The following is a 17,685-nucleotide window of genomic DNA, read 5'->3' on the forward strand; positions in this document are numbered from 1 at the left end:
GATGTATTCCCCTCCCCAATCGGATCTGAGGGTTTTGATTTTGCGATTAAATTGTGTTTCTACGAGCTGTTTAAACTCAACAAAGGCAGTGAGGGCCTCAGATTTAGCTCGTAAGGGATAAATCCAGGTGAAACAACTGAAGTCATCAATGAAGTGGGTATAAAACTTGTATTTTGTATTGGATAAGACCGGTGCTGGACCCCAAAGGTCTGTGTGAATTAGATCTAATATATGGGCAGCTTTAGTAGTAGATAACTTGAATGGAAAAGCATGGGATTTTCCCAATTGACAAGCATCACAGAATTTCACAGAAGTATTGTTCAAAGATTTTTCATTAACAAACTGCAATACTTGATTTAAAACACGAAGAGAGGGGTGGCCTAATCTCCTATGCCATACATCATTTTTGGAAATACAAGACAGAGTACACTTAGAGTGTTGGTCTACATTTTGCTTAGGTACTGAACTAAGAAAACAAGTGAATTCAGGGCGGGACTGGGTGGAAGAGTGCGGCTGAGTGGTGGAAATGATGGCGTCAAACTTGTAGAGTCTGTCTTTAAGACGTCCTTGGAGTAGCACCGCCCCTGTCACCTTGTCCTTCACATAACAGAAATCAGAGTGAAATTCTATAAGTACATTATTATCGGAAGTTAATCTAGAAACACTAATGAGGTTTATGGTGATTTGTGGGACATAAAGCATGTTTTGAAGAATAAGAGGATCAGATGAAGTGGTAGGTAAACAGCCAGTACCAATATGAACAATAGGAAGTGTCTTACCATTTCCAACAATCACTGAGTCCTTACCAGTATAACCAGTGGTTGTGGTGAGCTTGGCTAGATCTGAGGTGAGATGAACACTTGCCCCACTGTCTGCGTACCAATCAGCAGAATCAACAATTTCAGGAGATGCAACAAAGGCAGTATGAGGAGACGAGGGTGGTGCCTGAGTGTGAGAGGGGTTTGAACCCATGTAGGCTTCATTGAAGCGATTATAGCAGACTACAGCTGTGTGACCCAGCTTGCCACACACTTGACAAACAGGTCGAGAACCATGACCTCTGCCACCCCTTCCTCGGAAGCGTTGATTGGAACCCCGGTCAGACCGAGAACGATTGGGAGAAGAGAAACGACCCCGAGAATGAAATGAGCCAGAGGAGTGAGAGGAATGACGCTTCGGAGAGAAGGACGACTCAGCTTTAGTGGCCACATTGGCAGTGATAGAACTGAGCAACTTCGGAGTGGGTAAGGCGTGAAGACGTTCGAGTCAATTAGCATACCGGAGAAGCACATCCTGAAGTTCTTGCCAGCTGATGGAGGGACGAGCTTCAATTTGAACCACGATCGATAGGTAGTCAGAGTCCAAACCATTGAGGACATTGGTGACCAAGTGGGATTCCGGATATGGACTGTCGGCAAGGGCGAGAATATCAGCCCAAGTGTGCATTTGACGAAGATACTCCGCCATAGATAGAGAACCCAAGCGCGCGGTCTGAATCATGGTGCAAATGTCATCTTCTTGAGCTTTAGAATGAGCTCCGTAGAGTAGCTCAAGAGAACGCCAGAGAGCAGCAGCAGACCGGCAACCCATGACCTCAGTGGCCACAGCTTCAGTCATAGAACCGTATAGCCAGCCCATGAGGAGCTGGTCGTGAACAATCCAGTTATCAAAATGAGGATTAGGACGAGACAGAGTGGGCGCAGGGTATGAGTGAGCACTGGAGGCATCGGGGATAGTCTCAGGCGGATAGGGCAAGGAGCCGTCAATGTAGCCAGTGAGACGATGACCACGGATGATGGTGAGAACCATCGTCTTCCAAAGGGAAAAGTTGTGGCGGTCGAGCTTGAGAGCAAAAGGCTGAGACATGGTATTTGTATTGAAGGGAGCTGTCGGAGCAGTGTTAGGGGCCATAGGAACCTCAACGGCAGCAGTCACCGGAGCAGGAGGTGTAGCAACGGCGCTGGCGGAGGTGGAGTCGACCGGAGCTTGAGACATGGTGGCGATGGCCGAGATGCTCTGATACCAAGAGAAGAAACGAAAGATATATTGAATTGTATAAAATGGCAGCTCAAAATATTGCTGCATCTTCCATCGAGTATATATTGAATAATTTCAGTAAGGGAATACAAAGAGGTCCAATGACCACTGTACACGTATTACAAATTCTAACAGAAAAATATTCTACAAAAACTGAATTTGTTACAGGAAATATTTCTGAAGTTGTGGTCCTCACTGAATAGTCTAGACTCTTTGAGTCATAATGCAATGTCACCAAGAGGCCTACACAGCTGCTGATGTGGTTGTCTTTACATTGACTCTCATCGAACTTCACTTGAGCTAGTTGGACTCTTCACTATCCTGTCACATTCTTTAACTCTAACAATATTAGATGATTGATGGACCCAAAATGACTATGTTTTAAATATGTAAATCGCAAACGCACGAATCATATATATAGTATAGATTTCGTGTAAGCAAGGATGTCGAACCCAAATGAGTTGTCTAAAATAAAAAATAAACTATTTTAAACCAAAATTAAATAAATTATAACCTAGCTCCAAAGATTGATAAGATTTAATGTCATGAACATAAAATAAAAGATTGAAAATAAAACTATCTAAGAGAAGAAAAATAAACCAATTATGATTTATAAATAAGTTGTAAAAAAAATATTATTAAGATACTAGAATCCGCAAAATGTAAGTTTAATAATATTTATTAGATATTGATTCCCAAGTTTTAGTGATAGTTAAAATAAATCAAACTATCATTTTCCAAATAGATTTATAATTTAAGCACAAATTATTTCTAAAAATATAGGATTTTCTTCATTTTAAAAAATATATATAATTTCAAAGTATTTAATGTGAAACAACAAAAAATCAAATAACATTATTTATAAGGAAAAACATAATAGTTTTGTTCTAAGTATTAAATGTGTACAATTTAATGACGCATCTTATACAAAGAATATTATGTTTTGCAAAATGAAGAACAAAGTGTAATATTATCTAACAATCTAAAATACAAGATATTAAAGATGAAAGACAAATATGAAGAAGAAAAATTAATAAAGTTTGTTGCATTACAAGGGAAATCAACATACAACAATAAATACTATCTAGTTACAAGTTGTTTCATCATGATCTTAATAATCTTATGAAAAAGATTAGAAGCGGATAACTAGAATCCAAAATATATTACAAAAGAAATACATACTTGACACAAAATGGTCTTTCAAAAGGAAGAGAGGAAATGTAGAGAGAAAGTGCAGAAAAGATGATAGTAACCAAAAATTAAGCATCCAAAAATAGTCTTGAAATTCCCTATTTATAGACAAAATGAGAATATTAAAATAATCAATTAAATTGATTAAATTAACTAAATAATGTAAATATGACATGTAGAGGTAAATTTTATGGTGTAATAATAAATTTTGTGGTAAAATATATAGAAAGTTGGGTAAAAAAAATGACATTTGTGGGCTCAAGAGGAGAGAAGGTGGCTGGGCATGGGGTGCAGGCGGCTGGGCCTTGGGCTGGGCAACTAGGTCACAGGCTGGCCTTGGGCTGGCTGAGGCGTGGACCTGTTGCAAGGGAAGATGGAGCTGGTGGCAAACGGGCCTCTGGGAGCTGGGCTGAGTGGAGCAGCAAGGGGAGCTTCTGATGGGGCCTGGTGGCTGGGCTGTGGGCTTTTCCTTTCAACAATATCATAAATTCTCAATCCTTTGGGCTTTTGATTTTAAAAAATATGCCAATTTCCCAATTCTCTTTTCAGCTTTAATTATTTTCTTTTCTCTTCTTTTCAAAGTTTCAAAATGCAACATAATTCCTGCAAAAATTAATCAAATTAAATATAAACTAAATATTTTCAATTGTAAAATTTATTCCATTAGTTTCTTGAAAACATTAATTAAGACTCAATTTAATTTGATATTTAAGATCAATAAATGTGCATTTTTTTACCACTAATCACAACACTAATTCAAATAATTAAACTACAACACTCTACAACAAAATAACTATAAAAACACACAAAATTCTATAAAAATAAAACAAACCTAATAAATTCAAAATGACTCAAAAATAGCGAGAGAGAAAATGTAAGGAGAGCAAAAGTGATGAGAGGGAAAATAAAGAGATAGAAAGTAATGAGAGGGAAAGTGATGTGAGAGAAAGTGAAGAGAGAGAAACTAATGTGAGAGAAAATGATGTGACAATAAATGATGTTAGATAATAATAATTAAAAAAATGATGTGAGGAAAAAAATATAGACAAAAAAAATTTGAGAACAACAGAAAATAACTTTTTATTGTTCTCAAAATTTTCTGTTTTTTGTAACTTTGTTTTTAAAAATTGTTTCCTGAAAACAAAGTCAAACACTTTAACTTGTTTTCAAAAAATAATTTTTTAGTTAACGAGTCAAACACCTCAATATCTCCAATCTCTTCTCTTTCTTTTCTTCACTCTCTAGCATCCATCTTCCTCTCCCTCTACTTTCTCACTCAGCTACTACGTGATGTCAATTAAGATACAAAATATGAAATAAATAGATAAATAATCGCAATCCTATAAGGAGATCAGAACTTGCCTTTCTCTTCTACTCTTTCCTTTGAAATGGTTTTAATATTATTTTTTTAAAAAAAGAAAAAGGTCTCACTGGATTGATGTCTTATAAATAAGGGAAAAAGGGAAATGGAAAAGACCACTTTGGATTCAAGTTCGCAGGTGAAGCTTAAAAGACTGCTGAAAACAAGAAATTGACATGGATAATAAGCTTATCCATGGTTTAAGTTTCATATAAACTCACACTCTCAACTTTCAATATATGGTTTGGCTTTCTAAAAGCTTATCCAGGGAAAAAGAGTTTGGCTTTCTAAAAGCTAAAATATGTGTGATTGGGCAAAATAGTTTATAGAGCTTTTGGGATGCATATCCACAATAAATTCACCAAGTCATTTTGTTGAGAAAACTATGTATCTCATTCTCATATACATAGCTTTAGTGTCTTCATTTATTTCTCTATTCTTGCTTTGGTTGTCCTCTAATTTTATTTTGGGATAATTGGTCCCAACTGTTAAGATACATACTAGACCTATTCTTTCTTTCTTCAACAACCAGCAATGGGCATATTGTGTTATTGATATGTACAACCATCAAAATTTTGGAAGAGTAACAAGCTGAATTCGATTAATGCAGGAAATTTTGGAAACTAGTGAGAAAACCAAACCACACATTTGGAGTATCCGTACTCCGGAGGAAGCATCGTGTCGTTGGAAAAACCTATATGCACATTTGAATGAAGTTGAATAATGGAGGTTTAAGGTGAACTGGTTGTTTAGCATAGCCAATCACATTTATTAAACCTGGGACCCACTATTTTAAAAAACAGTGATACTTCACTGTGTGTAATGTTTTGGTACATATTTTGGGTGCACATATCATTACTCTTCTTTTTAACGCAATAAACTTATTATGAGGATAGGGATATAGGTTTTAAAACTCTGGGGATTTTTTTTATTGAGCTTAGAGAAAACTCATCACGTTCTCCACATCCAACCTATTAGTTATTTTTTCAATACAATTGTGTGTAAATAGGATGTATAATCAGTGTATACACTTTCATTTTTACATGTTATTAGAGCCAAATCAAATTGCTCTTGATGAGTTCAGAGAACTTTCTTCTTTCTTCGATTTTAATTCAAGGCCGCCCGATTAGAAAGAAATCTTCAAATTAGTTTTATTTTTTTCAAGAATAATGGACGAATGAGATTGTAAAATCAAGCTAAAAGCATAGTTATGGAAAACACACCAAATGGATATCGAATCATTTGGTGATCAGATAAGTGATTAGCTTTGAAATCTAAAATCTTGGGTGGCTAGGATGACATTTGAATTCATATGGATATTGCTCTGTGAGCTCATAGTAGTAAAATTTAATAATATGAAATTCAAAAATAATAATATGTGAATTGATAAGCATCTAAAAGCTTTACCAAACTAACTACTGTTAGTTTCCAAGAACGGGAACCTTTATTCGTATCCCTACTCTAATTTTATTTACCATAACTTCAAATTTCAGTCAGAAGACTAGCCCAACAAATAATGAGTTTCATAAACAATTGAAGAAGAAATTCGTGTAAAAAGCAACAAAATAAAATATAATTTTGGACATGGTAACACCTCATTTCAAAAATACCAAAACTAGATTGCAAGACCAAATGTAGCATTACAACCAATAAATCTCTAGTCGCTCCCGTTGTCAAATAAAATGGAATGGAGGGCTGTGGAGAACTCGATAGGAATGCAATCTTGTACGGCTGCCAAATAGAAAGTGGTGGCACTTTTCCTCTGTTTTAAACAAATCGGGTTGAGTCTGTAAATTGGAAGAAAAGTTAAACAGTTCCAACTACACGAACGTTATAAGGAGGCCCACGACATAAGATCGGCTCATCAGGTGAATTAGTTCTAGCACGAGCTCTAAGGATGTCGTTGGCATCATCAATCATGGCAGCAGCTACCAGAGAATACTCACCCGGGACGAGAAAATACAAAGAGAAAGAATGCTTAATTTCTTGCAAAGGAGGAACCTCCATGGTGATTCCACCCAAAACACCTGTATGAAAGTTCAAAATCAGCTATTGACTTGTGCCCTTGAAAATTACAGTTGAGATCACACCAACAGTAACAAAGTAAACAAAAAGTCGGCAGGTAATGAAATATTCTGAATTTTTATAACCAACTTAGCAATGCCAATGAGTGCTCAAAAACTATAGCAAATACAAACATGGAAAAGTTGAAAAGAGACTGATAATATGATCTCACCAGCTAATAAAACAGTTGCTTTGGCACCTTCCACACAGTTCTCTCCAGCTACATCTCTGCATGTAATGCTAAGATTCACCTTGATCATGTCCTTAGTGTTGTTACGTACCGTAACCTCCATCGAAGTCATGTCATGTGCCAGAACAGAACCCTTAGATGTAGAAGGTTGATCTTGAGTAGTGGAATCTTCTGGTTCAGAACTGCTTCTGAGAAGCCTGAATCCAAATGTTAACGGATCTGGCAGCAATACATCCATAACGGATGACTGGAGAGCAACGTGTACGCCATCCTTGATGTTTAATTCTCCAGAGCTATTCCGCCCTGATTTCCACCACACCTTGATTTTAGAAATGAGATTTTTGATACAAGCATTCAGTTCAGCATTGGTATTCTTTTCTGAAAAGATTGCGCTCCTGCCACGGCCAACCCCATCTATCTGGTCACCCTTCACAAAAAAGGAAGCATCAAGAATGGGCAATTTAAAATGCTCTAGCGGTATTAGTACCCTTGCAGAGAGATCCCTATCAATTCTTGTTTTAGGATAACCACACTCGGCAGTATCTTGGTCAACAGAAAGACTATCCTCATTGCCGGAGTTGTCCAGCTGAACAGAAACGGTTATGTCAAAAACAACATCAGTTGGATTAGATAACTCTAACTCAAGAAACCGGAGTCCCCAACTTCCCCTGAAAGGATCAATTTTCACCAATTTGTCTAGTTCATTGTTAGAGCCCGTGGCGTCTTCAGAACATTTACCATCCACCTGAACCAATTTAGGAAGGCTTTCACCCACGTGTGCAGGAATCTCCATTGACAGCAATCGAGCCTTTACAAAAGATAAACCCTGCAAGACACAAATCTGCAAGGGAATAAGCAGACGCCTGCCAGGGGGAACGTTTTCATTTGTTTGAGGATCTTTAGAATTTGATAGAGGCCCTGAAGAGAAGAACAAAATAAGTGTCATAGAGAAATTGTAAGATCTAAATGCTGCTAGGGGATAACAACAAACAGAGAAGCATTACTCTCCACACGATCATAAATGTGTAATTCAATATCACAATAAAAGATGTTTATCTATACATGAATATCTACAATGACTTTGCTAACATTCCCAAAAGACATGATTAATATTACTAAAAATTAGATCCTAACTAGGCAAGTAGACATAGTCTATAACAGTTACAATTTCAGTTGTGCTTCCTTTTATACTTTTTAAAACCTTAAACCTTTCTAGTTGCTCAGTTAAACAGGTGATAGAACACAGCAAGATAAACATAGAAACTCATAGCTGAATTGATCTTCTTTATTGATGAATTTGTTATTGAGATAATACACAGGTTTGACCAAAAGGACTCTCCACGACAATAATGGTCTGACCACCAAAATCAGCCTGACTCACTCTTGTAAACGACAATCTCCCATATACTTCCTACTTAACTCCAACTGAACCTGTAACTAATTCAGCCACTAAGTTTAGTACAACAAAACTGAACAACCTTATTAATTATCTTGTACAACTAAACTACTCAACATCACATGCTTAGTCCACTTGGATTCTATATTTCCTCCTATAATGTGAATCACACTGGCATTTAATTAAAAGCTGCATTCACTTTTTTGGCAGAAACTAACAACCAGTGATCTTAGAAAGAGAAGAAAAAAAAAATTCAAATTCCACTCTTGAAAAAACAATTGCTACTCACAGTCGCTTAACATTACACTGTCACTTTAAAATGAACCAAAATCAAAAGAAAAAGAGAAGTACAACAAAAAGGTACCTGAATAATGGATCAGCAACACAGGACTACTTCCATCCTTGGAATGCCTCACTATACTTCCAGAGGCACTCTTTCCACCAGCAATATCAACATCCCCTACACCAAGTCTCCATGCTTTTAAGGTCACAGGAATTGTCACTTCTGCACCAGGTTTCAAAGGCAATGCAGATTGTAAGGTTTCACTCGCAATTGAGATAACAGAATCCTGGTTCTTCCCTGATAGTGAAATATGGGCCTGCTCAACTGAAACTGTGCCAGCATTTGCCAGACGTATCCAAACGTCACGAATTTCACCTTCATGTAGAATAATTGCACCATCACCAACAATATGTGATACCAGCAAAGGTAGTGGTGGTACCACAGAAATATTTGGAACTGATACATTCTTCAACTTCCCAGACCCACAGCATCTAAAAGGATCAGAGAGCACAAGTCCTTGCATCGCTCCAAGGAGCAGGTTGTCAACATCCTTAAACAGGTGTTCTGTAATAACACCAAAGCAGTGGACAGTGCACCCATGAATTGTCACAGGCCCCACTGATGTTGGAATCCCAGACAAGGCAATAACCTTTGAGGAATTAGTTGGAAGATCAACAGTAACAGGGAAAGGATCAAAATTTCTTGAATTCACAGACAGATAAATACTATCAACCCTCAAATCAAAGCCACAAGGGTTTGCCAACTCAACCAAAACTTCAACAAGTTCCCCAACAACCCAAATCAACTCCTGTTTACTGTTGTTATTTGGCTCTCCTTTGCTGAATGGTGTATATATAAAAGGTCCAGAAGGAGCTGATCCAGCCCACCAATCTTCTTTAGCTGAATTCCGCTTAACAATGTCCATTTGTGATTGATGAAGGGGAAAAGAATGCAATCTGGAATAAATTGAAAATTGTAGAATAATATGTGATGATAAAAGTAGAGCTCTAAGAGTGAATTTACCCTATTTTTAACGATCCAGCCTGGGAAAATTTAAAAGATAGACTGGTAAATAACATAGTTGAAACTGCTACTGAAGCTGGAAATTTTGAGTTGAAAGGAAGTAAAAGAAAACAAATATATATATGGAAAACATCTACCATCCATAACATTTTTATTTTTGGGGAAAAAAGGCTAGCAGCATCTATGTCATACTATATCTTAAAGTTGCCAAATATTTCAGATTGTGTTCAAATCAAAGTTAAGCAGTACAAATGTCGCCATACTTGCTTCTAAGTTAAGAGTGTTTACCATCTCTAATAGTAATCTAGATTTAGTAATATGTACAAGTGAAATTGATCAAGCAAAAGCAACAGTCGAGAGCTCAGTTTAGCAAAGAAATATTCACATGCAAGTTAGTATCAGCTACTGTTATCACATTATCAATAAAGGACAGATTTGGACAAGAATTATAAAAATCAACAGTCAAATATAAACAATAAATCAAAGTGGATTATCATACACATATTATGCATACAAACATATATAGCAAGATAAACACCATGAAAAGTTTTTCTTTTACAAAGCATGGAAAGCCAGAACCTAGCCTCAGTCTGTCTATCAGTTCAGCAATTCACAACTCACAAAGTAAAGGACTACCCTTGCTTAAGCATTATGCATTCTGTGCGCGTACATCACTAAAAAATATCGTGTTATTTGCTCGTAAAAGTAGAATAGCCTCCTTAAGTAATTGTATACTTACCTAATGAAAGGTAGAGCAGGATCAGCAGAGCGTGTTCCAGAAGGCAGCCTATCAGCTGAATTTGAAAGTGCACTAGCAAGACCATTTTGCCCTACAGGTGTAATTAAAGGATAATATGACCTAAGCAGCCGTGCAGCTGCACTCCAGGCAGCAAGAGGATCTCCAGCACGGACAGCAGATAGCAGAATCTCTCTCAGTACAACCATTTGCAGGGTGCTCCATTGAGACTCAAAAAGAGAGATTACGGCCTGGTGCAGCATTTTTGTGCTATCAGCATGACCTGATCCAGCCTCCTTCAGTAAAGTTTCCAAGTAAGATAAAGGCAAATAAACTTGTTAACAACATATTTACAAGATATGTACCATAAAATAAGAGGGTCTGGTCAGTGAAAATTAAAAAAAAATGTTTAATAAATGACAGATAGTGGTAAAGAACAAGCTCTAAAATAACTATAAGAAACATAAGAGTCCACCGACAATCAAAGTAGACAAAGTGAAACCCAACTCCTCGTGTCAAATGAATGATATGAGCCAAGAATGCTGCTTAATACACGTAAAGACATGAGATCCCCGAAAATTAAAAACCATCTCCCAGATAATATTTATATACTCACTTTTACAACAGAAGATCTAGAAACAGATGCTGTACTCTGAACACGATATGCTTTTGTTGTCATTGCCAAAACATTCATAGCACTAATAGCAGCCAACTTATTTTCTTGTTGCAAATATAACTGAGCTACCTGCCTTGAAAAGAACGCCGCCTTACGCTCATAACCAAGAGTACCATATAATCGAGCTAATTCAACATATAATATCAGCCTATCACTAGCATCAATCAAAGATTTAGCACCATCTGCAGCAGTGGTCAAAAGTTCAACAACTTCCTTAGCCAGCTCTCTTCTGCAAAAACATAATAAAATAATAAAAATACATAAAATGATAAATAACAAAATAATCTCAAACAATGATAATAATAAATATTCCTAAAAGTAAATACAGGCAAATGTGTGAAATCTTTAAAAAAATATTTAAGCTAATAAACATTAGTCAGGCTGAACATTGATTATATCATAATGGGTCATTGCACCAAACCCCTGCAACCCTTAGTCAGCTCAAAAAAAAGTACCCAACAATCCTTGGTAGGATCTCAAGCAAAATACTGGGTACTTTAACTTAGTTCATAATGTCTGCTAATAATGAATGTTCAAACAGATGAAACACATCAAAAATTGACCAAATTGAAAGGGGAAAAAACTGCAGCCATAACAGTATCAGATGGGAAAAAATAAATACTAATTTTTTTCTAAAAGAAACTTCTTTGTATTAATATCGTGAGAAGATGACCTCAAAGTGTCTGAATACAATTATGAGAATAATAATGTAAAGCAAAACAAAACAAAACAATAAGACAAAACTGCTTAGTGCAGAAAACTTCCCCAATAAGACTAATGATCCATATTGAAATATTTTCTGATGTATTTTGGGATGTGAATCTCTTCCCTCTACATATAAGACTTAAATGATGTCTTTTGTGTGTGTTTCTAATAAAAATAAAAATAGAAAATAGAAAAGAAAGAACGAAGCAGAATAAGATTTTGTGTTTTTTTTTACATATATAAGATAAGAAACACAGTTTACCTAAAGACTATTAAAGAAAATTCCCAATTTGGTTCATTTGTTCGACAAACATGCATTATTTTTATTATTACTGTAACCTTGAAGCAAAACCTAAACTTGTATTAAGATAGTGAAAATTGTGATATAATACAAGCAATAGAAGATAAAAATACCCCCACTGAAAACAGAAACAATTAAAGAAAAGAAAACAATTACATAAAATATTGTCATTCTCCTCTAAATAAATCAGAGTAAATAAAGAGAAAAACACACATTATAAATTTAACATAAAAACAGAAATAGTTTATGACAACATTTACCTGCAAAGAAACCTTGCTAATTTCAAAGTAGCCTCAAGTTCAAAGGTTAGGGGTGAGACTCTGCACAGAACATAATGCAGAACTATAAGAGCTTCTGAATTAATGTAATGAATGTGAAATCATAATCATAATATATATTTCATTGCGACAAAAAAAATAATCATTTATTAAACACACACAGAGTAGCCTCAAGTTCAAAGGTTATGGGTGAGACTCTGCACAGAACATAATACAGAACTATAAGAGCTTCTGAATTAGTGCAATGAATGTGAAATCATAATCATTTATTAAACACACGCAGAGTAGCCTCAAGTTCAAAGGCTATGGGTGAGACTCTGCACAGAACATAATACAGAACTATAAGAGCTTCTGATTTAATGTAATAACACACACAAAATAAATCAGGGATGTAGAGAAATGAAAAAAACCATAAGTACACTTGGGACATAACTCATTTAAAATTATGACAAGAGAAAGAAAATGCAGTGGAGGAGGTGACAATTCTCTTTTATTGAGAGTCAGTGTCCAGATTTCAGGCTCAAAGCATTGTAGGTTACAACATTACGTTACAAGATTTAAATAGGAAAAAAATAATCAGATACAGTACAGACGTTCAGATATCCTTCAAAGAAAAATAATCAGTCATTAAACCATTCTTTAAGAAAAAGGCTTACCTCTGAGCATTTTCTTGTATAAATGATTTCCTATAGTGCACAATGACACTTTGGTAACGATACTTAACCTCATCTTCCAAAACCGAGTCCCTTTGGCCCATTCGATCAATCTATAAGCACATGTGTGAATAAATTAATGAGATCAAATGTCATCTTCCAGTAGCAATTACAGCATTGAAGGTGGAGCACAAGAATAACCATCACGTTGTCAGAAAATGAAACATAAAGTAACCTGACATTGTATCTATCCAAAACTTAAGAAGCAATTACAGAAGAATACACCCTTCGCATTGCTTACCTAAAGGGTTCATTACAGAATTCCACAGTTTCTAGCAACACAAATACACAATCAACTCATAGTTTTTTAATATACCGACTGACATTCCACAGTTTCTAGCAACGCAATCAACTCATAGTTTTTAGTACATCAACCCAGCGACATTCCAAATTCACATCAAAAAACAGAACTCATCAACTAATACACAAATACTAATTACTCTAGGCAAAAAGTCACTTTCAATTGCAAATCTCCAATTTCAGTAATGAAGATTGCTCTTAACTAGAAGGTAGACACAACCCCAACAGCAGACTATATTACTATCACATATTTGCTGTTTAGCCCACTCTAATATCCGGGGAATGTGGTCATTCAAGCTGGAATGGAATATATAGACATATCATAGAGAGAGAAACTACCAGTAATGCACAGACACCGCCCTCCAGTGCCCCAGCCAACCAGAAAAAATCCCCAGTCAACCTTGAAAGCTCTAAAGCAGTAGTGTAATGTGCATTGGCATCAACAGGTGACCCTGCCAATAGACAATAATCCCCTATGGTCTTCTGTGCACGGCCAAGTCTTCGTTTCTTGGCCTTGATAACCTGGCATTTGCAAATCCAAATGTTACTGAAGCAGTTAAGTTGAATGGGTAACACCTAACTCAAAGACTATTTAAACTACCACTGAAGTTCCAGTATATATCTACAAAGATATTTAAGAAAAAGAACAAGATAAAAAATCAGACTAAAATTATTCAAATGCTATAGGACACCTAGACATAAACCTCCTCTGAGCTGAGACTAGACTGGGAATCTAAAGGCGTCTTGAGAATAGTCCCAGTAGACTCAGCCTGAAGAACCCATTTCTCAAACTTCATCAACAGCGACGCGGCAATGTCCTGCATCATTGTCTGTAAGTGCAACTCCTGCGTCTCTCGGTCGGCCGGCGGAAACAGCATCAGATTACCCCCTTTCCTACTCCCATCGTCCAACTACAACATCAAAATCGAAATTGGAAAAATCTGAGTCTTCCCAAATTAACGATCTATGACAAGAAAAAAAAAACATCGTCGAACCTGTGAATCCCCAGGGCAGAAAGCAAAGCAACGGTCCACAAGTGCCGAAGAGAAACCCTTGCAAGCGGCATTGAACTGGTCGACGACGGTGCCTAGATCCGGGGAGGAAGGGCAGTGGCAGATACCGATAACGGCGAGGATCTTGCGATTGGATTGAAAATCCTCCCAAGGAGAGGGCGGAGCACCGCCGAGGATAAACTTGAAGCGGAGGTTTCCGGACTCCCATGGCTGATGAGCGAAGGGCGACTTCTGGTGCTCCGTGTAGAAGGAGCTAATGGCGGAGAGTGGGATCGTCTGATAGCGGAGCAGCATCGACAAGTAGTCCCGCATAAGGCTTGGTGGTACCTTGCCGATCGGTAGCACCGCCACACGGATCATGGAGCTGGTCTCGATACTGACGTCCGGCTCCATTGCCGGGATCGGACGACGCTAGAGTTAGGGTTTTTTACTGCCCGGATTTGATCGGAGTTTCAAAACGCCGTCATAAAAATTGGGGAATCGGTGAATTTTCTTATCGGAGAATCTTCTTTTTTTTTTCTCTTCTACTAGATTCTTCACAAGAGAGTACAAAATAGAGTAGTTAACTTGTAGAGAACGTCAGTAACTAACTAACTAGACTGTGTTTTATTATCAAGAAAAGTGTAAGATTTAGTTTATTTAAAAATAATATATATACTGCAAAAAAAAAAAAAAAAACTAAGTTATACATTATAAATTTAGTATGCAGAAGCAACATCGAGACACGTTTTTAATTTTAAAGTTATGAAAATGTTTATTTATATATCTATTTATTTTTATTATATTTTTAAGGAAAATTTGCGATATTAATAGTTATGTAGTTTATTTTGTTACACTTAAATGCTTATGTAAATTTTTTTGTGGCAAAAATACCTACTGTTATACATTTGGTGTAGTTAAAGATCCCTGATATTAAATCTCAGTTAAGTTTTACTTTGACCAGCATGATAACTATGTGGCAATTTCTAGTTTGCTAAAAATAATTAAATATATAAAAATAAATAAATTAAACACTAAAAAGCAAAAACAAAATCTGAATATTAAAAATTAAATTAAATCTATTTTTTTTTAATTCACTAAGTGTTACACCCAGATTTCGAGCATGAGAAGTTGTGATCCCGAAATCTAGGTTCATTAGGTGTAAGCTCGAAATATGCACGGTCGTCATATGACCCTTCAGTCAGACCGTGTTGCTGTAAATAACAAAGCTCGAAGAGTGTGTAGCCTTGATTATGCTCTGAGCTCGCAATAGCCATGGGTCAACACTTGTATATATTTCTTAATGCATCTCTCGCCTTCAAACGAGATGGTTTGAGCTTGGCAAGTGTAAGCTCGAATGTGATGACTTTATCAATGGATACTTGCTATAAACATAGGCGAAGTAAGATGACGAGCTCGTGATTGACAGATAGTCTCGGAGATGTAATGGACTCCGTATCTGAGCTAATTGGTTACATATGAATGTATTTATTGTTGTAAAATCTCAATGTTTAAGGAATATTATATAATTTGTTATCAAATCCCACATTTTATAGGATGTTTCCGTGTATGCAGGAAATAATGCATTAAATGGCATTATATTATTTGATTTACAAAATATCTTCCCGAAATATGTGGGAATGAATTCTAAAACATTCTCTATAAATAGAGAACGAAACTCAATTTGTAAAGGACCGAAATTGTAACGCCCTAGATACCCCAGAACAGTTACGGTGAACCGGAAATTTGACCCGCTACCCGAGTCATTTGGTTAAAAACGTGCATCTAAGTGTTATTAACAGGCTAAGGTGGAAAAGTCAATAAAAAGGAAATGATATATTTTATTAAGTATATAAAACTGTTCATGGGCCCATAAAAATGTTTACAAGTTATTTGCAACTCAAAATGGTCATTATTGTTTCAAATTTACAAACTCGTCGACCTAAGCGGCAAAAATAGGGTAAACCCCCTAGTTTCTCTGAGAATTCCTTAGCCGTGATGGTCAAGCGGCCGCATATGTACACATTACCACCTAAGCTCTCCACTCAAGGCTGAGTGAGCTTTTCTTTCCCTTTACCTGCACCACATAGCACCCATGAGCCAAGGCCCAGCAAGAAAACACAGTAATGCATATAGGTATTAACAACTGATTATAATTATAATCACACAGAGCTTATAGCTCTTAAGCAGATGAGTGATTCGACACTTGAGGTTCTGTTAAACCATACTGAGTGACTGACAAGTGAGTCACTAATTTAAACAGATGAGTGACTGCTGGGGAAGTCACTAGCCTTAACAGATGAGTGACTGCTGGGTAAGTCACTAGCCTTAACAGATGAGAGACTGATGGATAAGTCTCTAACTTGACAGATGAGTGACTAATGAGTAAGTCACACAAGCGCTTTTAGTTTTCATCGAACTTGAGGTCGGTCCGGCATTAACGCTCTTCTGATTTGTTTAATGCAGTTATCGATTAGATCTAATCTTTATTAGCTTGCGTTGAACCCGCTAAGACCGTCCTGACTTATGAGTCAGCACTGTGTGACCAGTGCCCAGTACCACTGCCGAACTTGACTAATAAGTCCCAACTTCACAGTTGATATTGACACCCTTGCTAAATCTGACTAATTAGTCAGTACCGTGCACAAGTGAGCAAGATTTGCTAAGCATTCAATAATCAATCCATGACCACATTTACACAATCAACATGCCTCATGAACAACCATGCATGTCACATATGGGGTGTAGTTCTCTTACCTCTGGTTTGAGTGAGAATTAATATATGAACAACCCTTGAGAACGACCTGTCTTTTTGTCCCTTAGCGGTTACCTCAAACTCAGATTGTGATGCTCTTCAATGGTAGAACACTCTCCCAAACTCCCAAGACTTACTTCCCAAGCTTGAATCCTCAACAATGGCTCAAAAATCACAAAGTGAATGGAGGAGAAGGAAGGTACGGGTAAGCTCTTGAATATACTATGTTTCTCTTCATTTCTACAGCCATAAAGGGCTTATATCTATCCTAGGGGTAAAAAGACCAAAATACCCCTAGGTCAATTAAGGGTTTCCAAAGGCTCTTAAGGGCAAAATTGGTAATTACCATCTATCTCGTTAATCATAATTAACGCTCTCCAATTCCCACTATTCTCAATAATCTCAAACACCAATAATTTATATCTCGTTACCCTCTAATTCCCGGCAACGTTCTAATCATTATAATCACCCCGGGACTCATCCCGAGCCCCGAACTTAAACCTGTTATGACTAGACCGCTAATCAATATTCCAAGATCGTCTCATGCCGGATAGCTCGAACAAATCCACATTATAATGTGGTATCAACAATGTATCACCGACATGCATACAAATATACAATTATGCCATCAACATGCCAAATTATCAAAACACCCCTGTCATGAAATGTGGACCCACATGCATGC

At 36.8% G+C, this 17,685-nt stretch overlaps 1 protein-coding gene across 1 annotated transcript; it reads right to left on the reverse strand.

Moving 5' to 3' along the window:
- Positions 1 to 6,013: 6,013 nt before the first annotated feature.
- On the reverse strand, positions 6,014 to 14,899 carry LOC133789125 (trafficking protein particle complex II-specific subunit 120 homolog). The gene is made up of 10 exons (XM_062226856.1): positions 14,249 to 14,899; positions 13,958 to 14,164; positions 13,593 to 13,775; positions 12,897 to 13,006; positions 12,223 to 12,282; positions 10,897 to 11,185; positions 10,284 to 10,576; positions 8,603 to 9,477; positions 6,825 to 7,760; positions 6,014 to 6,615 (listed from the first exon to the last, which is right to left on the reverse strand). Exons 1-10 carry the CDS (start codon positions 14,657 to 14,659, stop codon positions 6,395 to 6,397), a joined length of 3,585 nt encoding a protein of 1,194 aa, XP_062082840.1. The 5' UTR covers positions 14,660 to 14,899; the 3' UTR covers positions 6,014 to 6,394.
- Positions 14,900 to 17,685: the final 2,786 nt, after the last annotated feature.

The sequence above is a fragment of the Humulus lupulus genome, chromosome 7 (genome assembly GCF_963169125.1).
Source record: "Humulus lupulus chromosome 7, drHumLupu1.1, whole genome shotgun sequence".
Classification (NCBI taxonomy): domain Eukaryota; kingdom Viridiplantae; phylum Streptophyta; class Magnoliopsida; order Rosales; family Cannabaceae; genus Humulus; species Humulus lupulus.

Excerpts from the sequence above, each read along its gene's own strand:
- LOC133789125 (XM_062226856.1), bottom strand. The coding sequence starts at position 14,659 with ATGGAGCCGGACGTCAGTATCGAGACCAGCTCCATGATCCGTGTGGCG. Across the intron at positions 13,007-13,592 it reads GCGGTGTCTGTGCATTACTG|ATTGATCGAATGGGCCAAAG; the intron begins GTAGTTTCTCTC and ends ATGTGCTTATAG. Across the intron at positions 11,186-12,222 it reads TTAGCAAGGTTTCTTTGCAG|AAGAGAGCTGGCTAAGGAAG; the intron begins GTAAATGTTGTC and ends ATGTTTTTGCAG.